The sequence below is a fragment of the Drosophila bipectinata genome, chromosome XL (assembly GCF_030179905.1).
Source record: "Drosophila bipectinata strain 14024-0381.07 chromosome XL, DbipHiC1v2, whole genome shotgun sequence".
Lineage (NCBI taxonomy): Eukaryota > Metazoa > Arthropoda > Insecta > Diptera > Drosophilidae > Drosophila > Drosophila bipectinata.
Genome location: NC_091734.1, coordinates 13,920,329 through 13,945,709, shown reverse-complemented (window position 1 = coordinate 13,945,709; position 25,381 = coordinate 13,920,329). Strand labels below are relative to the sequence as shown.

General features: G+C 46.5%; 1 protein-coding gene across 19 annotated transcripts in view; it reads right to left on the bottom strand.

Annotated features, from left to right (window-relative positions):
- Window positions 1-25,381, bottom strand: part of rg (A kinase anchor protein rugose) — a 152,771-nt gene that overhangs the window by 8,746 nt on the left and 118,644 nt on the right. For 3 of the 19 annotated variants that reach the window (XM_070282270.1, XM_017246871.3, XM_070282289.1), the window contains 22 exons: window positions 22,396-22,592; window positions 20,505-20,626; window positions 20,294-20,420; window positions 20,107-20,226; window positions 19,172-19,318; window positions 18,219-18,735; window positions 18,040-18,122; window positions 15,979-16,119; window positions 15,340-15,479; window positions 15,032-15,245; window positions 11,075-11,327; window positions 10,876-11,018; window positions 10,628-10,818; window positions 10,340-10,530; window positions 7,754-10,204; window positions 7,346-7,698; window positions 6,970-7,284; window positions 6,799-6,906; window positions 6,582-6,735; window positions 4,232-5,302; window positions 1,384-1,493; window positions 942-1,112 (listed from right to left, as the gene is read on the bottom strand). In XM_070282270.1, coding sequence (XP_070138371.1) covers window positions 942-1,112; window positions 1,384-1,493; window positions 4,232-5,302; window positions 6,582-6,735; window positions 6,799-6,906; window positions 6,970-7,284; window positions 7,346-7,698; window positions 7,754-10,204; window positions 10,340-10,530; window positions 10,628-10,818; window positions 10,876-11,018; window positions 11,075-11,327; window positions 15,032-15,245; window positions 15,340-15,479; window positions 15,979-16,119; window positions 18,040-18,122; window positions 18,219-18,735; window positions 19,172-19,318; window positions 20,107-20,226; window positions 20,294-20,420; window positions 20,505-20,626; window positions 22,396-22,592 — 7,319 coding nt within the window. Of the gene's footprint in view, window positions 1-941; window positions 1,113-1,383; window positions 1,494-4,231; window positions 5,303-6,581; window positions 6,736-6,798; window positions 6,907-6,969; window positions 7,285-7,345; window positions 7,699-7,753; window positions 10,205-10,339; window positions 10,531-10,627; window positions 10,819-10,875; window positions 11,019-11,074; window positions 11,328-15,031; window positions 15,246-15,339; window positions 15,480-15,978; window positions 16,120-18,039; window positions 18,123-18,218; window positions 18,736-19,171; window positions 19,319-20,106; window positions 20,227-20,293; window positions 20,421-20,504; window positions 20,627-22,395; window positions 22,593-25,381 lie in introns of those variants that run through there. The other 16 variants (XM_070282272.1, XM_017246872.3, XM_070282282.1 and 13 more) reach the window with 11 other exon arrangements.

The window sequence follows — 25,381 nt, the reverse complement described above, 5'->3', positions numbered from 1 at the left end:
GGCTGAAGGATAGTGTGGGTGTAAGAGTGTGTGTGTGTATGTGTGTGTATCACTAATTGCACAAGACATACGCAGACAAGCACAGACAGTGACATTAACATATACAGGGGCTGAAGGAGCTGGGATAAATCACACACAGACGCACAGACACGCTAAGGAACAAGGACACAGACACACGCATACAGACAAACGTACATTCGAGGACTGCATACTTTTGGGCGCCACAAAAGAGTTTCTGCGGCTGGGTTCTGGGTTCTGGGTGCTGGGTGCGACTCATTAAGTGCTCTGATTTGTCGGTGGAGATTACAAAATGATACATGGATTCGACTTAATTGCAAGCCCATGACGTCACAAGCGATTGGATAATCTTAATTAATAAATAATCACATCACTAGGCTCTTTTATCTCTTTCTTTGCCAGGCTCTCTGTTGAATTTTAGTAATTTTAAAGCCTTGTTTAAATACCCAAAATGGCCCAAAGCCATTGCCAAGACAATCAAACATTGGCCGAATGACAATTACTTTGATAACAGGCATTGGTAAATATTAAAACAAATTACTAGAGCGTGGCTAGAACAAAAAAAAAAGGGCCATAAAACGAAAATAAAGGACCTGTCCATAAATTGCAACAACAATTAGCGGCAAAAAAAAAACAAACAAAACACAAAAAAGCCAAAAATGTAATAAAATATCGAAAATATTCAAATATTTGTTTTCAACATTTTTTTTTTTTTTCAAGTGCGAGTGTGTGTGTATTTGTGGTTGTAACTGTACGTTATGTTGTGGGCGGTGCAGTGGGTGGTGGTTTGTCAGAAGCGGTTGTTTGTTGGTGTTGTTGTTGTTGTTGTTTTGGTGTTGCAATAGATGTTGCAATGTTGCAGTTGCGACTGCAATGCGGTTCTTGCTGCTTTTGATTTTCTTTCATTTTGACAATTTTGTTACCTTTGGCAATTTTTGTGGCACCAACGGCTTGGGTGGTGACAATGGTTGTTGTTGAATTTTAATTGTTGTTGTTGTTGTAGTTGTACTTGATGTTGTTGTTGTTGTAGCTGTTGCAGCAGTTGTAGTCTTAGTGTTGTTATGGGTTGTTGTTGTTGTTGTTGTCTGGTTGGCCTGTGACATTTTTCGTTGTGATTTGCATACAAATTTTGGTTTTTGTCGTTGCACATGCAAATGAATTTTAGTTTCTTGTTTGATTGGCATTTCAACTCGAATACGAAAACATTCCTCAGACAAAACGCTCTAAATGATGTCTTAACTCTAATCAAGGATGCAAACACGCACTCACACACTCGCACACACGCACACAGACAATCATTCTGGCAACACTCTCAGTACTCTCAGGATATAGAGGATATCCGACTTCTATCAACAACTAACTTACCTTGATCGAGGGCGGTCCACTGGAATGCGAATCGTTGTCGGCCAGAACCGAGGGATTATTCTCATCCACGACAATTATTTCATAGTCACTGTCCTGTATTTGACGGCCACCTGCAAAATAATCAATAAGAAAAAAATAATAAAAAAATCAAAAGAACAACACAAGATACTCAGTATTAGTTTGAAATATCTTTAAAATATATTGTCAGGATAACAACAGTTACGGTACTAGGAGTAGAAATCTGTAGACTTTACTTTACCAAAACATAAACAAGAAACAAAACTCGAAACAGGGACAAATTATAATCAAATATATGAGAAACAAGGATCCAAGAAATCATACTATAATCACACACAAAGGTGCCGTCGTGAGGAAGCTTTCATTAACAAAATGAAGGTAAAAAGTGGCTAAGACTCATAATTTGTTGGCTCTACACGGATGCAATGCTATCCTGGCTTTTATCTACAAATTAACCTTGTTTTAACCGACAGAATGGCCGTGTCCTGGCCATGTCCTGGCCCTGATCTGGCTTAATTGAAATTTATGATTATGCCCAGGACACGTGCTCTCTGTCTCTGTTTCTGCTTCTCTTTCCCTTTTTTTTTTTTTTAATTTTTTGCAATTATTTTCATGCTTTGCCACGCCCCCTGATACACATATACCTATATAATGGCCACAAATTATTCTCTGTACAGGATTTTTTTTTTTGGAAAATTTTATCGGTTCCAGCAGTGGTAAAAACTGTTTTTCCTGGATTGTCCTTTTTTTCTGTTTTCTTTTCACATTTTTTGTTTTTGTTTTTTGTCTCCTACCCCTGCTACTGCTTTCATAAATTATCGCAAAGTTTTTCCACTTTTTTTTTCTGTTGTTTTCAGACTTTTCGTGGCGACTAATTTACATTTTTGTCGCCGCCATTAATTTTGTAATGGAAATGTCTGTATGGTGGGGGAGTCCTTTCATTTTCGGTATTAAGTGTGGAGAGAAAAAGGACATCTTTAAAGGGTAGGTAGGAAATATTATCCCTAACATAATATTAAACTTAATAGAGTCTCAAAGTTTCTATAACTCTTCTCTCAGCTATTTAATTATTTATTCACAAATAAAATTTATGGCTTGAAAATCGCTCTATAAAAATCTTTTGTAATTCCAATAATAATATAGAGCATTCATTGGTTTATTCAGCTTTTTATTTGTGCCACAATTTTTGGGCCTTTTTGGCCTGTGTTTTTCCTACCATTTTTCCTGCCATTTATCCTCCCATCTTCCCTTAAATTTTCCTCACCCTGACCCTGTCCAAATGGCAATTTTTAAAATGCAGGCGTGCCGAATGCCATTTTATGGCCTGTCTGCCGAATGTTTTATGCGCACTCACACTGGCTGCCCCCCCCCCCCCCCTCGCAAGCTAGGGAGGGAGGGAGGTAGTAATAATAAAAAAATATTCGAAAAGCAAAAGAGCCAGAAAAAAAAAAAGAGGCCAAAGGCCATGTATGAATGGCAAATTGTATAATTTTCGTGTAATTCATTTTCATAAAATGTAAAATTAACGAATTATGTTTCATTTCAGTGGGAGGAGGGCGGTGGGCAGAGTCCTCGCCCAGCTTCCAGCTTCAGTTTTTCAGTTTTTCCTGCCCCTGATGGCCTCTGCCGCTTATGTGTGGGTGTGTATCTGTGTGAGCTAGTGTGTGTATGGGTATTGCAAATGAAGATAAATGAAATGAATTTCTGCTGACAGCACAAAAATGACGGGCAAGTTGGGAGAACCCAAAGAAAAAAAAAAAGGAGCTGGAATTTCGGATGAGGCAGGACTCTGGGGCAGGACTTCCGGCGTGTCAAAAATTTCTAGCTGTCACTGTGCCTGCACTGTCTCTAAACATGTGTGTGAGTCGGTGGGTGGAGGACAGTGCGGGCTTACAAAGATGGATTGCATTTTTAAAAGCATATTTGGATAGCAGGACTCCAAACTTTCCAAAAACATTAGCATTAGAGGCATTTTCCATATTTTCCCAGAGCCTCCTGCCACTTGCCTCTTCAGTTAATAACCAAATAAGTGTAGGACCTTCTGACCTCCAAGGGATAACGAAACAAAAGTGCATTTGTTGTGCAGCCGGTAACCACAAACCATAAACGAAAACTCATTGAAAATGAAAAACCCAACAAGCTGTCCAAGCCGGATGTGAAAAGTGTGGAATTGATTTCTTAAATATCTTCGATGAGGCGATTATGAAAGTTCTCGGCAAACCAAGGCGAACAAAGCTACTTGCGAAAGCCAATTAAGATCAGAAATTAAACAAAAAAAAAAATCCACTTAATTCCAGGTGTGTGTGTGACGGATATATGTACACTAAAGCACACACACACACCCGGATAACAAAGCACACACACAGTTCCTTCGAAAATTATTTACAAAAAATCCAAATCTGATGCGAGAGATCGAGTGTGAAAGTGGTGTGTGTGTGTTCCTCAAAAAAATATGTTCTATATACAAGTGTTAGAAATGGCTAGGATATACAAGTCTATAAGTCTATAAACATATAGCTACGGATACTGGAGAGTCGGGGGGAAATGAAAGGCACAAACAAATTGAAAAACAAATCAAATCTAAGCGAATCGAATCGAATCGCATGAAAATCGAATCGAAATCGTAAAAAGGATGAGAAGGAAAGTTCAAGAAAGTGAGCAACAGTCTAGCAGCTAAATAAATGCACTGAAAAAAAATACAGTAGTTTACAGATATATTTTACAGATTACAGTGCAAGGTTTGGAAAATCAAAAACATATAAAAATAAATAAATAAATAAAACGAAAATATTTAGAGATATTTTCTACAACAGTCGAGAACGAGCGATACCTGTTCCTGGGGCTGCGTTGCGTCCATTGTAGCGATAGTTATTGTTTATCGAGCTTGTCTTGTAGGCCACGCCTCCGGCGCCCTCGCCCACAGCCACGCCCATGCCCATGCCAACGCCCATGCCCATGCCCATTCCCATGCCCATGCCCATGTTCATATTCATGTTCATGTTCATCATCCCAACACCAGCAGCATTTGTTGCATTCACCGCCGTTCCTGCCGCACCTGCCTGCGCCTGGACATTGGTTCCTCCTCCAGCTCCGGCTCCGGCTCCTGCTCCTGTTTCTGTGGCCGGCACCGTGTTCCTCAGATTCCGCATGTTGTTCATCAGGCTGGCGTTGTTGTTATTGGCCGAATTGCCGCTGCCATGTCCATTCAGCAATCCATAGTCCGCAGCGACTCCATGGCCATTCTGCTGCTGCTGCTGCTGCTGAGTGGGAGTCTCGCCGTTCCTCAGATAGGCATGCGGATGTGGGTGCGAGTGTGGGTGCGGATGCGCGTGCGGATGTGCGTGCGGATGGTAGCCCCCGCCCCCAGCACCCGAGGAGCCATTCTCCGGATAATGCTTGCCGTTCTGATGGCCATTGATCATCCCGTAGTGGTAGTGCTGCTGCTGATGTTGCTGCTGCTGCTGCTGCTTGTGCATCTGGCGGTGCGACTGCTGCTGCTGCTGGCTCTGGGAGGTGAGGCTGGAGAGCGAGGAGCTCGAGGCCGGCTGGGACGTGGCCGAGGAGCTGGCCGAGGAGCTCGTCGAGTGCGAGGCCAGGGGAGTGGGCGAAATGTTGCCATGTTGCTGGCTGCCAGCCGTGAGTTGCTGCTGACTGACAGCGGCATGTTGCTGCTGGTAGTAGGCAGGCGTCATGTGATGGTGGCTATGATTATGAGCCAACTGCTGCTGTTGCTGTTGTTGCTGCTGCTGATAGTAATGTTGCTGCTGCTGGTGTTGCTGCTGCTGGTGCTGCTGCTGCTGCATGTTGCTGACAGCCACATGGTTCTGATGCGATTCGGGCAGGAATTGCGGATAGACGTGGTGCGACCATTGGGGGAACAAGGGGCGAGCACTGGCGGCTTCTAAGGGCGCTCAAGGATATCACACAAAAAGAGCGGCGAAGGGGGCGTGACCAGGCGGAGAGAGCGATTGATTTTTCCATTATTTTTCGATTTTTTTGATTTTTGTTTTTGTTTTGTTTTTTTTTTTTATTTTGGAGGTACAATAAATCCGAAAAAGCAGCGTGAAATGAAATCATCGGAACGGAACAAAGAAAAGGAAACACAAAACCGAATATTATCTCCGACAATGGAAATGTTTTTGGGCTTCAACGATGTGTTCTTAATAGCTAGTGATTATATATAGGAATATGTATAAATATCTTCTTTTTTTTTGAGATTAATAAACGTTAGCCAAAGGGGCGTGGTGGAGTGGTGGATGGTTGGTGGGAGTGGGGCGAGTGATTCAATGAAGTGGCTGGAAAGGTGTTGCCATAAAAAAAAGGTGGTACGGGGTGGAAAGGGGGGGTTCAACACACACACGCACATGGGCGGGTATCTAGGGGGCTGGGTTCTGGGAGGGGGGCCTGGGTGCTCTCAGTGCGGTGGTGGTGGTGGTGGTGGAGAGTGTGTTTTTTCTCAAAGTTTGGCTTAAAAAAGTCTCATAGATCAGTGATGGATGGTGGGTGGGTTGGTGGTTCGGTGGGGTGGTGGGGCATCTACCATATATATATATATTATAAATGTATGGAAAAAAATCTCTTGTTCCAGCTTGTAATCATCGAAAAATCACACAGAACACTGAAAACATAAAACCTAACAACGGAAACGAAACAAAAACCAAAAATATCGAAAGCCAAACAAGCCGGAAAACGATGAGAAATGAAACGGAAACCAATAGATCTTCATATTCTTATACAGAGAGAGAGAGATATAAATCACGAAATTAGAAGTATATTGGAAATAGTTTCAGATACACTAGCGGCCGAATCTCAGACACAAAAAGTTCAAACCATAAACGAGCGTGAAGTTTTTGGTGCAGCAATAGAAAAAGACTCAGAAACGAAATGAGAATGAAACGATAACGATAACTGAAACGAAAACGGAAACGGAAATAAGACAAAGAGCAACCTAGGAAGACGGAAGTGATACGCTTGGGAAACGAAACGAAACGAGCATGAGAATGGCACAAGTTTTGCTTTTCCCACTCCCAGAATGTCAAAGAAACAGTTAAGAAATAATATCATATATCCTCTGGATATGGCGGTTCCGGTACCGATCTCTTGGGGGGATATCTTTTTTGGGGACTCGGGCTTATACGTAATATATATACTAGATACTATCGCGAAAGGCTCTGACTTACCGGCTGTACCTGCTGTGCGGGGCAGCACTGGGGACTGCCGCTGGATCTGGGGCTCGGCCGGAGGCTCCAGGATGTCTCGGTACTTGGATACCATCAGCACGGAGATGAAGTAGACGATGGCGAGGGACAGGAACTGAGCCTGCTTGGTTTCCTCCTGCAAAGACAAGGGATTGCAAATAGGAAGGGGAGAGACATGGAGAGCTTGAAGATAACTTACCACATCCCTGTAGATGACAGCCCTCAGGCGATTCACGTCCATGTCCTGGAGCAGCTTCTCGGGATCCTTGACGGGCGATAATTGACCGGTGATTGACTCAACAATGTTCTAATGTTCCAACAAAACAAGGAATAAAAATCATGTCCAAGGACCTGACAAAGCTAAACCCACCTTTGGCGAGGCCTGGGCTCCTCGGATGAGGGCCTGCAGATGGGCCGCTCCCGGCACATCCCGGGCGAGGGCGCCCACGTTGTAGCGGGTACGCTCCTTGCACTCCAGACAGTTCCTCACGGCACAGGTGCAGACGAGGCGCAGGCACTGCCGCAGGATCCCGCCACTGGACATGTTCTTCTCCGCCTCCAGCTCCCCAAAGTTCAGGGAGGTGGCGAAGATCAGGACATCGGCCATGTTGACGAGGCGCTGCAGGAAGGAGACGGCCACCTCCAGGGGCATGCCCTGTGTGGGCTCCAGGACATCCAACTCGGACTGCAAAAGGGTTACACATCATAGACTACAGTTGCCCCAAGGGATCCCCGCGTGTACTTACATTGGGTGACGTGGCACTTGCCAGGAGAGGCAGCAGTCCTCCGCAGGCTATGATCAGGTTGTCCGCCAGCTGGGAGATCAGGTGCACCGTGTTCACCACGAAGATGGCGTTCTCGCTCGAGTTGACAAAGTCCAGGACGCTCTTGGTGGAGTGGCTGCGCCACACCTGGATGTCCGTCTCCAGGGAGAACAGGACATCGCTGAGGAGGCGCTGATGGATGTAGGACCACTTGAACTCCGGTATCCGGAAGGGCGGGCGTGTCGGCCCGGGACTGAACATGGGCCTCGTGGAGCCGGACTTGGAGCGCTGCTGCTGCTGCTGTTTCGGCTCATTGTTGGCTGGATTCCCAGGACCTGATCCGGGAGAGAGTTTAAGATTAAGGGCACTACTGTCAGGGGGACATCTTACCATAATGACTGGCATCCATGGGGTTGCCTTCTCCGCCGGGGACAACCTGCTGAGTGGCGTACTCCTCGTCCTCCGCAGTGCCCGCTGTCTGGGCGTCGGTATCACCATCAACGTCGGCGTCCTCCTCCTGGAACTGAAGCTGCTGCTGCTGCTCCGCCTCCTGGATGATAGGCTGTCCGGCCTCGTTCTTTGGCGTGGTCTGGGTGGTGGAGTCCACTTCAGTGGGCTTGGGGCGCGGATGGGCCGGCGAGGTAGCCGTCTCCTTGGGCTTGCCCTGGCCGGGAATCGACTGCTCCTTGGGGGCCGGCGAGGTCTGGGTTGTCTGCTCCGAGGCGACGGCCTTGACAGTTTCGTCCACCAGCGTGTCCAGGACATCGTTGACTATCTCCGCCACTTGCTCCTTGGTAGCTGGAGCTTCTGGGGCTACCTCCGGTTTTATTTCTTCCTCCAGGAGTAGATCCTTGACAGGCTCCTGTTCGGCTGGAGAGGCTGACTCCTCCGGAGTCTTGGCAGCTGCTTCCTCTGGCTTGGACACTTCCTCGGCCAATCCTTCCAGAGCAGCCTCGACCACCTCCTGGACAATTTCCTCGGCCACCTGCTCGGGCGACTCCTCCTCCGGCTTGGCCTCCACTTTGGGCAGCTCGTTATTGTTGGTTTCCGTTTTTGTGGGCGGCGGACTTTGTCCTTCCGTTTCCGCTTCCGGTTGGGCCTCTGGGGTCTCCGCTGCCGTTTCCGCTTCCGTGGCATCGATCACCTTGTCGATTAGTTGCTCTACGATATCCCGGACGGCCAGTTCCACCAGATCCTCAGCTGTGGGCTCGGCCACTGCCTCTGACTTCTCTTCCGGCTTTGCCAACACTTCCGCGGGCGTTTCCGGCTTCGTTTCCACGTCCGACTCTTTTCCTGTCTCTGTCTCTGGGGTAGAGCCGGCACCGATCTCGGCCAGCTTCTCGTTGTTGTTCAGCTTGTTGGCTGCTTCTTCAGTCTTTTGATTGGATGCTTCGGGAGGAGTGTTTGGATTTGTCGTGGCAGGACTTGGCTTGGCCAGGGCCGCCGTTTCCGCTTCCGCTTCCGTTTTGGTTTCGGCTTCCGCTTCCGTTTTGGTTTCGCCTTCTTGATCCTTTGGCACTGGGCTCATGATCTCGTTGGCGTTCACTTCCAGTTCCGGTGCCGCTTCAGTCGCCGCTCCTGTGCCTGTGCCTGTCTCCGTTGCCGTTTCCGTTTCCGGTGTGGTGAGGCTCGGACTGTTGTTGTTATTATTGTTGTTGTTGTTGTTGAGCAGATTCTTGCTGTTCAGGAGGCTGACATTGACGTCCTCCTGCTGGGCCTGGGGCTCCTTCTCCTGGGACTTCTTCTCGTTGTTGAGGACTCCCTGGACGACCTCGTTGACGGCCAGTTCGATCTCCTCATCCTTGAGGACGGAGGAGGCCTCCTGCAGGACATCGTCGACGGCCAGCTTGCAGTCGTTGAGGGCCGCTTCCGAGGACTTCAGTACACTGGCTACATGCTGCTCGGCGTTGAGGGCGTCCTTGGCGGTGGCCAGTTCCAGCTCCTCCACGTCCATATCGTCGCCCAGCTGCAGGGTCTCCCTCAGAGCGCCCAGCGAGGACTGCTCCGCCTTCTCCAGCTCGACAGCCTTCGGCTGCTCCTTCTCCGTATCCTCTGAGGAGCCCTCTTCTGTGCTCTTCTTGGGCGACTCCACGTTGCCGTTGCAGACCTCCTGCTGGTCCGTCTTGATGTGCTCGTTGTAGACATCGGAGATGTTGGCTATCACGGACTTGGTGGCGGCATCTTCGCCGGCCGGCGGCTGGGCCTCCGGCACCACGTCCACCTCCTCCAGCTCCAGCTCCTCCACCTCCTCCTCGACCACTGGCGGCACGTCCTCCAGCGAGGCAATCGACACAGCACCCTTGACAGCAGCGACGGCGGAGTTGGGGGCTCCTGCCACCGCCTGGGGAGGAGCAGCTCCTCCGGCGCCGTTCTGCTGCTGGTGGAGCTCCTCCCGCTCCCAGCCGCTGATTGTGCTGATGGGCCGGGCCTGCCTCAGGGCCGGATCCGTGATGTTGTCGGTGCGCTGGCGCTCGTAGTGCTCGTACATCTGGGCGAACTGGAGCTTGAACTCCTCGTAGGAGACCTTCGAGTGGACGATGGCGAGGGTGTCGACCCACACCCGCCAGCCGCCGTACTCGTGCTTGATGGCGTGGTGGAGCAGCATGCGGAACAGGGAGTAGACCATGTCGCTGATCTTCTGCTCCTCGCTGCTCTTCGGGTGGATGTAGGCCATGGCGATGAGCCACTCCTGCCACACGGACATCTGGAGGACGGTGCGCCGGTTCTCGCGGTTGCTGTTGCACAGCAGCGTCATGTCCTGCAGGAAGAGCTTCTTCACGTCGATGAGGGACTCGGTCTGCTTCGACTGTCGGATCAAGGTGGCCACCACCTTGAGGATCACTGTTTGGGAAAGGTTATATGATGGATGATGGTTTAGGATTTGAGTTAAGTAGGGGTATTATCCTTTTTCTCTCATTCAAGGACTATTTGGAAAAGGTCTTATCGAACTATTCTAGAGGGAATAAGAAAACTTACTTGGATTCTCCAGGCGGTAGTGACTCTCCGGCTCTGGATGGCGTGTGTAAAGGATCTGTTGCGAGATGTGCTCCGTCATGATCTCGTAAAGGACATTGTATGTGGGCAGCGACAAGGACTCCTCGTAAAGGAGCAACCGCTCAGCCAGTAAAGTGTAAAGATTGTGTGGCGACATGACGTCGTACTTGCGTCTAAAAAGATACAAAAAGAAGTTCCAGAAAATGAATGAAAATGAATCTTAGAAATGTAGATTATCCTTGAAAATAGTCCTTAAGGATGTAAACTTACTTGTGGGTACTGCGCGAGAGGAAAAATCCCAGCAGCTTGAGGGCCTGCAGCCGGATGAGCTGGCTCTCGGCCGCCAGCAGCTTGAAGATGCTGCGCACGCCGTGCTTCACATCGAAGGCAGGTACCATGGAGCTGGGGTGCTCCGACATCAGGGAGATGAGCATCTGCAGGACATCGTGCAGGTTCTCGTCCTGTAAGAGACAGAGTGAGACATGTGGGCCAGGACAAACGGCTAGTGACCTCCTTACCTCGTGCATGGTGGTCAGATAGTTGAGAATGCTCTGCAGTTCGTCCTCCTTGACCCCGTTGCCGATCATGATGAGCTGCTTGAGGAACAGCAGGATGTAGGCCCGTATGGCGAGAATGTCCTTTTGAGCCGGACGCGGTCCATCTGGTAAACAAGGAGATTAAGGAAGGAAACCCCCTAAGAATAGGGTCAGTACTCACCCAATCCCTTGGGAATGATGCCGCTCTTGGCCCGGGGATTCACGACCCAGTAGTAGTACTTGAGGGTGTGCACCGTCTGGAGGACCGTGCTCACCCGACGCACGTTGCTGTAGATCTGGGTGTCGGAGAGGAACTCGGTGGCCAGGTAGGAGTAGAGCCTGGCCTGGACGTTGGCCGGGGTGTAGATCCACAGGGCTGGATTGAAGAGGACGTGGTCCAGCAGCTGCCACGTGAGAAACGAGAAACAGAACAACTGCGGGGAATTAGTCAAGTAACGTGGCTGTCCTCGAACAGGCTGGATGGCTTTTGGCCTCGAAATTCATAGAGTGTGTGGTTAGAGCTCGGAAAGGAGGTGATTTTTTAGCAAGAAGGGGGTACAGGATCAAAGGAGAGTAGTTATAGTTTTCAAAGCAAAGATCGCAAAGTTTAAATTATGAGAATAGATTTCGGTATACATACGGTTAAACATGAGTTCGGTTTTATTTTGGTATATTGTTTGTTGTTGATGTCGATATATATATATATATTTTTTTTTTTGTTTGGATAGTAGTAGTAGTAGTAGTAGATTGGGGTAGTAATATTGGTCAGGAGGTCAAGTAACACATGCAGCAAACAGGAAACAGCAAACGGCAAACGTCAATCAACGAATCGAATCGAATTGAATCGAACATATAAAATCAAATTCCAACGAAATGAAACGAAACAAACAAATGCATTCCGGTATTCATGAGGTTAGCTTTTTGAGGATTCAAGGGATTAACATATCACTAAAAACTAAATTAAAACTAAAACTAAAACTAAAACTAAAGCTAGGCTAGGCTAGGCTAAGCTAGGCTAGGCTAGGCTATAATAAATAATATTTAAGACTAAGTTTATGACTAAGTATGGTTTCATATCATGTTGTGGCATATGATGATGGAGTAGTACGAGTTTTATAGCCCCAAAGTATATAAACTGCCAGTCCTGGCATTAAAGCCCTGCCGTAATCCAGTTAGGCCAAAACTTTAATTTCATCCGGCTGGTTCTGGCCGGGATTTCGGGCCAAAAACAAAACTTGTTAAGCCCTTGCCCCAACTTGTTGGATTGTCAAAAACAATGTTCGCCAATGTGCTGTTGCCATGACTCTCGTTCAGCCAACAAGGAAACAATGCAACAATCTTTTGCCCCTATCCCCTGTCCTCTGCCACTGCCACACTGCCCCCATCCATACAATCCATAACATCCAGCAGTGGCAGCACAAGTTTCCCAATTAAAAAGGTCTCTGGAAACGAAATATAAAATAAAAATGCACTCGTACTCGTACAGGTGCCACGGTGAAAATATTTGCAGCTTTTCGAATTTCATTTTTCTTTCTTTTGGTTTTTTTTTCTGCTTCAGCTTTTTTATTCAATTTTTTATTGTACTTTGGAGGGGGGTTGGAGGAGGGAATGGATTGTGGGAGCAATTAGGAAGGTGCGATGCGGTGCTGTGAACACAACTTTTGCTTCAATTATCCAAATGACACATTGAACAAATTGAGTGAGGAGCCCAGCCCAGTGGGTGGCTTGGGGCAGGGCTTGGGGAATCTCTGGGTAAAGTGGGAACAAGAAAAACAGGAACCGGAAATACCAAGGCTGAGATTGAACCTTGGGCTTGGGCTATGGTTTGGGTTTCTGGGGATTGCGGGTTTCGTTTAAGGAGTTTCCCTTCGAGTTAATAAGATTATGCGGTTTTATCGTTGCGGTTCTGCGGTTCTGCGGCAAAACAAAGTCAAGCGGAACACGATGGAATGAAAGGTGAAATGAGTTTTCTATACAAATATATATACGCGTATATATGCTATATACTATATATATTATATATATTATATATTAAACATAAATAAATCGATGATGAGATGATGGGGGGTATGAGTCGGTTATAAGTATGTACACTCAATGTTCAACAACTCTAACACACACAGACACTTAAAGAAATGAAACGAAACGGTATGAACAGTGGAACGGAAACGGAAACGGAAACGGAAACAGTTACTGTTACAGTTATGTTACATTGGATATAGTTTAGTATTTGGAATATATGCAAGTACAGAGAGTACACAGAATTCGAGAGAGTTGAGCTTCACCTGGTAGAACTGTTGTTGTTCATGTTGAGATGTTTGTTGTTTATAGATCGGTTATTGTTGTTGTTATTTGTTATTCAGAGTATAGGTTATTCAGAGTTTGTGTGTTTTTTTTTTGCAGTGTATCGATGAGGCGCATTGAATGTTGTTATCGATAAACGTTCACAATCGAAAGAAGCAAAGGTATGTCGTTTGGAGGATGGAGAAGCGATCGTGAGAGTGTGTGGCAAGTGAGAGTGAGAGAAAGAGAGAGATTGGTAGATTGGTAGATTGAGAGGGAGAAAGAGAGCGCGGGGAGAGAGAGAGATACAGGGTGAGAGTGAAAGAGAGAGCAGACAAAAGTAGAAGAAGACAGTAAGTTGTAGTTAATATATATCTTCTTTTTCTTTGTGGCATTTCACTGGCTTGCTGATTAAAATGGCTATTAAAAGTTTTCAAATTTTGATTAATTTCATGGCGATCTGAAGCTGGGAGGCAGTGCTCAGGCGGTGCAAGTGCAAGCGGAACCGAACGGAACGAAACGGAATGAAACAGCGGCAACTGATCGCAATCGGAACGCAAGAATGGAAAAATTTATCGTTTATCGCCAATCGGAACATGCACAACAAAACAAAAAACAGTGTTGAAAGGCAGTCGAAATGCAGCATGCAACATTCTGGTGTGGTAGCAGTGTGGTAGATTGTCAATAAATCATAACTTAAATGTGTATTATACGATAAATAAAGAAAAGTGTACTCGAAATGCTGAGAGGAGGATTGAGTTTCATATTGTTGGGAAAACAAAAGACAATGGCTCGGCCCGGCTCTGTCCTGTCTCCATATTTCACTTAGCCCAAGTTGCAGACCGAAGAGGACTTCGCTCTACCTTTAAACTAAGCGGGTTATGGAATTCAAGTGGCAACCAATAGGATTTCAAGGATTTTCCTCCAGGTCGCAGACAGGCAAAAGGCACAAAGCAAACACAAATGTACGATGATAGATACGTTTGTGTATCGCATGTGTGAGTGTGCGTGTGTGTCTTGGCATTATATATACTATATATTGTATATATGTAGATAGAGTAGTGTGCGGCAATGTGGCATGAGTATATTTGCTTAAGAGATTCTCAAAGTGCAGTTACTTATAACGAGAAATGTGAGCAGTTGTTTACGGTTGTGTTTACTTTTTTGAAAGGATTACGCAGGCCTGTGTTCAACTGTGCGCCATCATCATCATCGCAATCATCATCATCATCATCATCATCACAAAAAAGACAAAAAACACAGTGAGTGCGATAGATAGAGAGAGTAAGTAGTATGTGTGTTGAGAGAGAGAGAGAGAGAGAGATAGAGAAAGCAACAATTCGCATATCATTTGGGGGATTTGGTTTTTATTTATTTTTTTTTCTTTCGGAGAGTTGGGTTAACATGCCACCCTAAAAAACAATCCATTTGCTTGGTCGATGGAGGGAGGTTGGTTGGTTGGGGGGAGGGAGTACTTTTGTGGCAAGAAACGAACAACAAGAACGCGCAACAAAGGTAGAAATCAAATTCGCATCAAACGGCGGGGAGTGTTCAATTTTTATCATTTTTTTGCATGCTAACCACCCCCCAAAAAAACTGGCACTTAGATCGAACTTAGTATTATGGCAGATAATGTACATAGAGTAATAATATATAGACGGCTATCAGGTATCAGTTATCAGCAGCGCAAAACACATTCGTCACAAAAGAATATACAACACGGCATGCCAACGACATTGCGCATACGCAGCGTGGTCCGCAATGATCCAAACACTTTCAATTCACAAAAACTTATCTTAGGCGGCAGGCAGGATATTAATGCATACTCTACATGTATTGGTCTGATCTGACTTACCTGCTTGAGCAACAGATCGCTGTTGGCCGACAGGCAGGTGACGAGATACTTGGTGAGGTTCAGGAAGGAGCCCAACACCTCCAGGGTCAGGTGCTCGCGCGAGGAGCGCTGCAGCATGAACGAGATGACCAGAAAGCCTCGGTTCTGGATCATGTGCTGCTGCACGGTCTGGGAGGTCTCCACCAACTCGCAAATGAAGCCCAAGAGCTTGGAGCTGCAGGACGATTCAGAACACAGAGTTTGATTAGACTTCCAGTAGCTCATCATGACAAAACCCCCCTCCATTTTAGATTGATTGACAAACTCACCACAAGGTTGGATCCCGCTTGATGTCGCCGAGTCCTTCGTGGGCCATGTCCAGCTGCGAGAAGAGCGGGAAGAGCACCTGGATGCCGCCAATCGAGTTCAGGGTGCAGTGTATCGAGTGCGTGACCACGGCCTTAACGTCCTGCAAAAGCAAATTTCAATTTAATCGATGGCCAAGTAGCAAGTAGCAGTAGCAGTGGCCATGTCCTTGGCCAGGACTCGTCAGGTCCATTAATCGCCTAAGCTGTCATCAGCCTCGATTTTGGCCCGGGACACGTTCTCTCCCGGGCAGCTGGCAGCGTCTTTATGATTTGTGTGCTCTGTTTGCACAAGAAATTACTACAAAATTTATTGAATAATTTTGCCGGACACGGGCCAGGACGATAAGGACGATGAGGACGATGGGGACAATGGGGGAGGATGGGACGGACTTGATCCGGTCGGTGCCTGCTTTCCGGCCAGGAAGCTCTCCCTGGTCCCCGGCTAATAAGAAATGCCAAGGCATGCGCCTCTGTCGTAAAATTTTCTGCATGGAACATCAGATCCCCCGGGGTCGGTCCTGTCCGGCCTTGGTTCCTTGGTCCCATCGTCCTCATCTGTTTGCACCTGATTATGTGGATGGGTTTCGGGGATTTACTCACCTGCAGCATGAGGGCATGCGGCGTGTGAACGAAATAGGAAACGTTCCCCTTGGGCGACGATTGCAGACACAATTGACCGTCGGTGGCCACCGGATTGTACATGAAGACTATGGCATTCGATAGCTTGCCGTCGTACAGGACCTGTTGGGGCAGACAAAAGTGGCATGGGTTAGTGGGTGGTGGTTGGTGGTTGGTGGTGATTAGTGAGTGGGCGGGTGTGTCGAGCGAGATAGAGAGCCGAGCCAGGCCAGGATTAGGCCGGGCTTTCTGGTGACTCATCGGAGTGGCAGCGGCGCTATCGAGCTATCGAGTGTTCGGCCCAAGGATCGAAAACTGCAATTTTGTGTGGCATGTCTCTTGGCCTCTTCGGAATGCTTTTTCTGGCTTTAAGCTGGCCAACTTAAAGGCGTGAGACTAGAAATCATAAGCCTAATCTTTTTATCCAAACAAGCTATTTATTTTTAGCCAAAAAACTCAGTCAACTCTGCAATTTAAAGCGATGCCCAGCCCAGGCATTTGTGCAAAATTTATAATAAACTCTTCGGGAGTACAATACAATAAGTATACACACACACAAAAGCACACACATGTGTAGATATATCCATATACATATAGTATATATATATAGTATGGAGTGTTTAGTACATAAAGTGAGAAGAAAATTTATATACACAGCCCACGCATCGTTGCATTTTTGGTTTTTGTTTCCAGAACAGATTCTCCTTCGAGCTTCAGACTTCGAGTTTTCTTCTCCTTCGGTGCATTTTAGCATTTTGTCTGTATGGGTGTGTGATAGTGTGTGTGTGTGTGTGCCAAATATATGTAAGCATAGGTGCCTGTGTATTGGTGGTTCTATCATAATTATTTCTGGCTGTATAATTTGCTTCTAAAAATACTTCTTTTGCGATATTTCCACACAAACAATAAATGCGAAAATGAAAATGGAAAATTAACAAAGCAATCAGAAATCGGGGGAAGGGGGCAGTGATACCATCTCGATGGGAAAAATAGAATCTGAATACAAAAGGACTATTCTGTTGACTGATGGATGGACTGACTAGTTGAATGGCCATGTCCATTATTTATTTTCTGGCGCAGTTTCCCAGCTCCAAGAGGTCATAACTTCCACCTCGCCTCTAATTTTCCTTCCAAAAGCGCAACCTGTACGTGTGTGTGTATGTGTGTTTTGGCCATGTTTCCCCATCCCATTAACTCAACTCCCGATTTGGCGCATAAAAACAACATTCAAAATAACTAAAGCACTCGCTTTGCCATTCCATTTTCCTCCTCCTGCCTCCTTCCTCCAGCCCCCAGCCTCGTCCTTGTAAAAAGAAAGCAAATGGCATAATACCCGCCATACAGGAGCAGGTGGAGTGAAAGCTGGGGGAGGCATAGAGTCGAAAGGGAGGGGGGAAAGCTGTCTACATAATAGCCGTTTCGGGTCTTCGCCAAATGTGGAGCACGGGCATAGAAATGTTCTAGCGGAATATATGGAACATGCGCGCCCAAAAGATTTCCCAACAATCTCTAACGTTTCGGTGCAGAGAGAGAAATTACTACCTATTTTCTCTTACTTGTAGGTTAGAATTCAAAGCCAAAGATATCCAAAGAACTAACTCAGACTTTCTCTCACTGCACCTATTTCGCTGGTAAGCTTTGCATTCGCTTTTGTCTATGGAGGGGAGCGGTTGGGTGGCATTTGAAACACCTGCCCGGACGGGAGGTATACTATACGCTACATTTACTTCCCATTTCTCCCGGCCAACAACAATAAAGCCATAAACTTTATATACACCACCCCCCTCCGCATCCCCCTGTAGAAGCACCGTCTTCTTGGAGGTAACTTTAAAAAGCCGTTAACACAAAATGAAAAAGCTAGCTGGGAGGTCGAGGAAAAACCGCATCAAATCGATACAATTTCTGGCTATAAGTTCTTAATTAATTTCTGGCCAGATCTGATTTCGGAAACTTTTCAACCGACAAAAAAAAAAAAAAACAATAAACCAAATAAGAACTAAAGGTAGTAACTTAAAAATAAAATAAAAGTTTGTTTTCGCTTACAGCTTTCAGCTGGTTGACTTCCTCAGTGTCGCTCGCAATCAGAGAACTCAGGTTGCTGGCGCTGCTCAGGCGACGCAGTTGCTCTTTTTTGTTTAAATTCCAAAAAAAAACATAAAAAATAATGCGTAAAAAATTAATAGAAAATAAAAAAATAAATCAAAGAAAGAAAGTGTAAATACCAAAAGAAGCATTTCCAGTCGGCAAATGGCCCAAAGGATCGTCTGTGGTGGTGTCGCCCGGATCCGTGGCGGTAGCTGTGGCAGGTGTTGCTGCCGCCCCCGCTGATGCTGCAGCCGATGTTGCAGCCGTTGCAGCGGCTGCTGGGGTGGCTGTACTGGCCACCTGACTCATGCCCGGCAAGCTGGCCAGGGTCACCGCATTCCTGGCGGTCAGGACAGCTCGAATTTTGACAAACGCCGCGCTCAGGTCCAGCTTCTCGTCCGACCAGTCGATGGCGCGCGCCTCCTGCTCGGCGGCCAGCGTCTGGAACTGCAACTGCAGCTGGTGCTGCTGCTGCTGGCCCGCCGCCGCCGCCGCAGCTGCTGCCGCCTCGCCGCTCGCAGTGCCGCCGCCCGTGCCGCTCCCGCCGCCCGACGCCGAGGTCAGGGCCGCGGAGCCCAACAGTTGAAAGTGACTCACCCGCTTGTGGTTGTCCGGCAGGTTCAGATAGCACTCGTTGTCGAATCGGAACTGCGACTGATTTGGTTTAAAGATATTTTCATTCACAGTGATGTGTGTTTTTTTTTATTCAAAGTGTGGTGCAATTTTTGGTTCGTATTTTGGTTTTTTTTTTTTTTTTTGTTAGCGGTGCAGCGTAGGACAGGAAGTAGTAGTATTTTTTTAATATTTTTGGAACACACGGAGAGAGAAAAGGAGAAAAAAGAGCAAAAAGAAAAATATATATATATGTATGTTCATGTATATACTTTTAAAAAACAATTCACAATTTATCTTTTTACAGACGAGGACAATTTTTAGAATATATATACTTTGGTTGCTGCAGCTGCAAGCAAGTTCGGCGGTGCAGAGTGGTGCGTTTTCAGTGCGTGCCTTGACCCACTACCCTGACGCCCCGAACCCCCCACCTTCTTCGACCTGTTTGGGGAGAGGTAACCTTTGACCCCCCACTCACCTTGTAGCCCGGCCCCAGGCGGTGCATGGCGCATATCTGTTGCGTGGTGAGAGCCTCGCTGAACAGGTAGATCGCCGACATTTGCCCGCAGAAGACCCGCTCCTCGTCCAGCTCCGGCGTGGCTCCAATGTAGCACTTGTCAAAGGGCTGAAAACAGGGATAAGAATTATATTAGAATCAATACTAAATTATAAATAACAATGTTTATTTTTGCACTGTCCAGGTACTAGAGAGCTATGGAGGATATCTTCGGGCGCTGCCGAGGCTACAAAATTTTATTCCGACGGGAAGGTCTACAACTTTCTCTAAATTAGACCGATTCTAAAGCGGAATATCTTAAATGATTTATAGATCGATTCCCCATAAATCTGCATCAAAATATGGCAACAAAATTTTGGATACATTTTTTTCGATTTTTCTGGGGGATCCCCTTCAAAATTCGCGAAAATCCTAAAAATGGAAATATGACCTCTTCGGGAGGCTTTATCTCGGCCAATATTTGACCGATTCTAGAGCGCGGTACCTTAAAGGGCTCGAAGGACGATTCTCCGTAAATCTGCATCAAAATAAGGCCACAAAATTTTCGGATCAATTATTATTTTCGATTTTTTAGGGGACCCCTTTTGAAATTCCCGATGATAACGGGGACCTCTAACAAAATATGGCATATTGATGTATTTTAGGATCTATTTTTATTGGCTAATCTGCATATAAGTCCGTAAACAATATATTTTGCGGTTCAAATCCGAATTCAAAGTTTCAGAAGCTCACTCAAGTATATCCCCAATTGGCACTTCTCCAAACAAGAAAGGAGAAGCTCTACTCAAAACAAATAAATAGTGATAGCTCTCAAGCGTAATTAATTAGGATTAAACTGTCTGTATGTGTATCTGAAAGGATATATGTATGTGTATTATAGCTGTTATTGTACTCACATCGTTTGTGGAGACAAACCAGGCCATCTCCGTGGAAGAGGCCAGCTGTCCATTAACGAGGCACTTGATTTCGCTTTTCGTCCAACGATTGTATATGTACACTATGGCAATCATGTACCACTGCAAGTAGGGTAAGGGTGAGGTTGATTGGGGATTAGAGGGGATAAGGGGTCGTGGGGTCACTCACCTTTCGTGGCTGGAATTCGTATTTGACACAATGCTGAAAGCCCTTGCCCTTCACCTTCATGGAGGTGAGGACGAGGCAGTTGCCCACAAAATGCGCCGTGTAGCCCACGCCCTTCGACGTCTTGAAGCTGTTAATTGCAAACGATTTGTATTAAATTATAATATGGGAAGATGGGAAATATAATCCAGTAGAGTAGGGTATGGATACTGACCAGTAGAGGTAGGGCTTTTCCCGCTCAATGTTCACCGAGTTGATGGGATCCAGCCGAAACCAGGTGGTGAAGGTGAATCCGTTCTCGTAAGGCCACTTCGCCAGCGGAGGCAGGACCATGGCCTGCAAAATTGTTAAATATCAATTATGAGCACTTCTGGTCTCGAACATAATAAGCCGCATAATTCAGTTTCTATTAAATAAAGCAACAACTCAACCAGAAAGGGAAAAGGGACTCCAATTTCCATTTCCCCTTCAAGGACTCGGAGCCCAAAACGGTCAGAAATGTCTGTATAAATCACAGAGGAAATACTTTTCAATGAGCTCTGACTTAGAGTGGGCTTGGGGTTGGACCCAACTTGTGGCATTTCAGTTTAGAGTGCACAGAAAACTACACGGGTGTATATCCTGTGGCAGGACCTCAAAGACATGCCAGGAATTCAAAAGACCCAGCCAAAGCAAAGCACAAGCACATGAGAGAGGAGAAGCCGCAGCAGAAATGAACTTTGAATTAAACGGAAATGAGCACATTTGATTTATCATCAATTCTGTGGCTTTGCTGGACCAGCCTCTGTTTGCCTCACAGGATGTGGATAAATGAAAGTTGTACCGACCGGAGGGAGGGCGGCAGGGATATCCTTTGCAGGTCCAAAGACTTCATGGACTCTGCCCCGGAATGTGCAGTCTCACTTCATAAATTTAATTCGCATCACCTGCCCCGGCACCATAATTGTGTCGGAATGGTGCGAGAGTTTGTTTAAAATATTATCCTGTTGAAAATTCATCTGACACTATCCCCGGGCTGCCATCGGGTTATTTATCCTTCCATTAAGATAACAAACATTAGATGTCTCTCCGGAGAATAAATTGCAAATAAATTGCATCGCATTTTTGGCTCAATTTTTGAGCTTCAAAAGTTTTGTGCAAAATTTATGAAATTTAAGGCACTTTTTCCGCGCTTCTTTGGCCATGTGTGCTCCGGATATCAAATTTCATTTACTTGAGAGCCAAAAAAGAGGGCGTACCAGCCACGGGGCGTCCGGGTCTGGCTTCTAGCCTCTCCACTAAATGGGTTAAGGCCAAATGGACGTGACAAAGACTGACACTGTTAGAGTTCTGCTGCGGTTGCACCAACTTTTGGCCCCCAAAAGCGAAGCCGAAAAAGACAGCACCAGTCCCGGAGGAGAGAGACAGAAGACAAGGGGGGCTGGACCTAGACCTGGGAGCTGGGAGCTGGAGTGGGAAGGCTGACTGAAATGATGCCCTGATGATTTTGGGTTTTGGCTTTCGCCCCGAAATCTCATTATTCGAATCGAATCCTGTCGTCCTGGCATTCCATTGCAATCATCGGCACCATCAATGGCATTAGGCATCCTAGTGGATCGCTGATCGGCGGTTAAGTGGGTTCGGTGGGTGGGTGGTTCTGTGGGTCAGTGGGTGGTGTTGCCTAAAAGCTGGCTAAACGAAAAATTAAAAAGGCCAAATGCGTGAAAAGTACTCTCCTCCCGGGGCAATCCCACACCTCCTTTTTGGGCCAAAAGTGACAGGAACAGGCAGGACATTTGATGTGGGTGGCTCGGTGGTTCAGTGGTTTTCCTTTCAGGGATACCACCCGGATGGAGCCTGTTTATTGGACATTTCGCTACGATTGCCGGGATTCTCCCGGTCCGGCCATGTTCGCGTTTGACTTCCAATTCGCTTTATGGCATTTTTTATGGGTTCGATGGTTAGATAGACTCCCCAAAGACCTCCACATACACCGAACCATTGTGCCAGGACATGGGAATTCGTTACAAGTGTGAGGCAATAAAATAACAGAACCGGAATTTGTTATATATACGTATAATCTAAATTAAATATTAATCCTGGTAGCCAGAGTCCCCAACACTTACCGATCCTTTGCGACCTGGAAAGCTGAAGAACACATCCGGGCCGTTGCGGTGCGGCATCTGGCGGAGGACGTTCAGGAGCTTGGCCGAGTGGCGGGGCCACTTGCCGTTGGTGGCCTTCATTGTGCCGAAGAGCAGCTTGAGCTCCTTTACCGTTATGCTGTAGCTGGCCAGGACACCCAGCATTTCGATGAGGAGATCTGAAAAATAAACCACAGAAAGGGATACAATTAATCCGGAGAGAATCAGAGATACAGAGAGGCCCAGGTGGTAGGATTCAAATGCAAATGCAGCCAAAGTCCTCGCGCCCAGCCAAGCGGCAAGGACACGACGAGTGGGCGGTGTCGGTGGCGTCGGCCTTCGTGGCTGAAATTGCATTTGATCTGGCGGAATGGAATTCCAATTTAGAGGAAGGTCAGCCCAAAGCCAAAGCCAGAGACGAGTGCCTTCTCGGATTTTCAGCAAAATAATTAACGGGCAGCGCGGTAAGTAAACTAAACACAATTTACAAAATACTTAAATATTTACTAACTACTATCCTGTCTTCATTAAGCCATCACGCCGGGGGGAGGTGGGCGTAGGAAGGGCGGTGGATATTCATTGAAAGTTTAGTCAAGGATTCCTTTAAATAAGTTTCCAAGTTTCGCATCGAGTTGTAACATAATTTATGCAATTTTAATGGCACGACTACAGGACAGCAAAGTTTCGTTTCGGCCATCAAATAGCTGCATCTCTCTCTATCGGCATCTACCCTTCTCTTTCCGTCTCTCCACCAGGCCTTCTTCAACTTGTGGTCGCTGTATTTTCAATCAACTTTAGCCAAAAGCTTGGCCAAATAGTTATTAATTCCGGAGTTCAAACTGATTGCCCTCTCGCTCTCACTCTTTCACTCCCTCTCGCTCTGTCGCACTTCCGCCCTAACTGCCACGCCCCTGGGGGTAAGAAAGAGCCAAGTCTTCGGATGCTTTCGCTGCGCTATTCCCAAACTTCATTTGTAATGCACACTAATTGAAATGGGACGCTCGGGCCGTTTTAATGCTCGGACTGTGTTGGCTCACCTCTTGGCAAGAAAACCCCCCTCCACCCCCTCCTTCCGGCAACCCTTATATTTACCAACCCCTCTTCAAATACACCCACCCAGCCCTATAGCCACACCCACACACGCCATCAACACGTTTCGGGTTGCGTGAATTAAGAAATTGAGTAACTGGCAGCTTCAACCTTTGCTCTGGCCCAAGTTTTTTGATGCACTTGAAGAAAAGAGGGGTCTGAACAGAGAAGACTTTAAATATAAAGAGTCTTAATAAATAAATCTTTCAGATATAGGGCTGTAAAGCTAAAAAATTCATAGTTTAGACTGTTAGTTCCTTCAAAACTATAGCTTCTTTCCTTCAAGACTCGATCTTATAATCTCCTGGAAGGACTTTCCTTTTAAAAAACTTTCTTAAATATTTATTTATTAAATTTCCAACATTTTTAAAATAATTTTTTGAAGCTCCTACCCTATTGTTCCAAGTGCTACACCCACTTTTAAGCATGACCTGCGGCATTCCCCAAACGACTATGTCGCCCAGTTGCTCCCCAGATGATGCTCACTGCCCACTGCTTAGGCCACGCCCCCTTTTCTGGTGTGGAATTCCCATCTCACCTCCCCCGCCGCAGCTTCATCAGCATTTAATTACATTTTCCCTGGCATGCCAAAGTTTTTACGGCCCCAACTCGTCATCATCATCATCATCATCATTGGGAGTAGTAGCATTGGGAGAAAAATCAGGGATAAGAAAGGGACAGGGCGCCGTAATAGAAAGAGATAAGAGAAGGGGGGGAGTCCAGAGACCAGGACCGGGAAAAATAAATAATAAGTGAGAACATTGTCAACTGTGGGGAGAGCGTTTAGCGCAACAATTTCTCTTATCAAATTACTGAGTGTCTGTTGCGTTGAAAGTTTAAGTTTCTAGCCCAGAAAAGTAGGCAATATATCTGCTGATTCTGCTGCTTCTTGCTCTTCTTTCTTTTCCCCTAACACACACACTCATACACCGATAGAGAGAGAGAGAGAGATACTCAGACAGAGATAAAATCCAAGAAGTTGCTACTCTAAGCTAAACTTTGGCCAAGACAACGAACTTTTAACTTATCTAATTTCTTGGCAAGTGTCACGTTTTGGCATTTGTCAGGTGACACACATACATAGCCAGAGACACACATACATGGGAGAGTGTGTCCACACAGAGACATATAAATGAGGGAGGAGTACACTTGAAGAAAAGGTTTTCAAGGAAGGGCTTTTTAAAGTGGCTACTTCTCAAAAGTAAACTTATAAGGAACTTTAAATAAATGTAATATAATTTTGATTAAAAATACATATATAATATTTTATATATGCCATTAAATTACTTTTTCTTGCAGTTGATTTATGAAATGATGTCTTTGTTTGTGGCCACCCTTCTGCCAGCCTTCACCCACCACCCACTGCCCCTTTCCACCGCCCTGCCACACACGAAGCTCAAAAGTCAGCGACTGCAAATTGACAGCAGTTACAGTTCGTTAAATGCGGAATGAAGAAGGCTCTGTGGGTGGGGAGGACGGGGGTGGTGCAAAAAGATTTATGTACGAGTGTGTGTGTGTATGAAGGGTGAGGGGAACCCTCACCACAGTTGGGAGTTCGTGGAGACCGCAGATGTGTCATTGACTTAATAAAATCAAAATCAAAGCCAAAGGCACGCACATCCTCAAGGCATCATGTGGGAGGTGGTGGGTAGTGGGTGGTGGGTGGTGGGTGTTGGCTTGTGGGTGGTGCTCCCCAAAAAGGAGGCGTGGCATTAGCGCGGGTCGCTAATGAAGAGCAAATTTGCAGCCATGCTGTTTTTTGGGGGCCGGGGTGGCGGTGGTGGTGGTGGTGGTAATATCCTTCCCAGGAATTACTCGCCAGGATTCTGAATGGTTTCTGGTCGGGAGACTGGGGGCTGGGGAGGCGCAACTGGGCGTG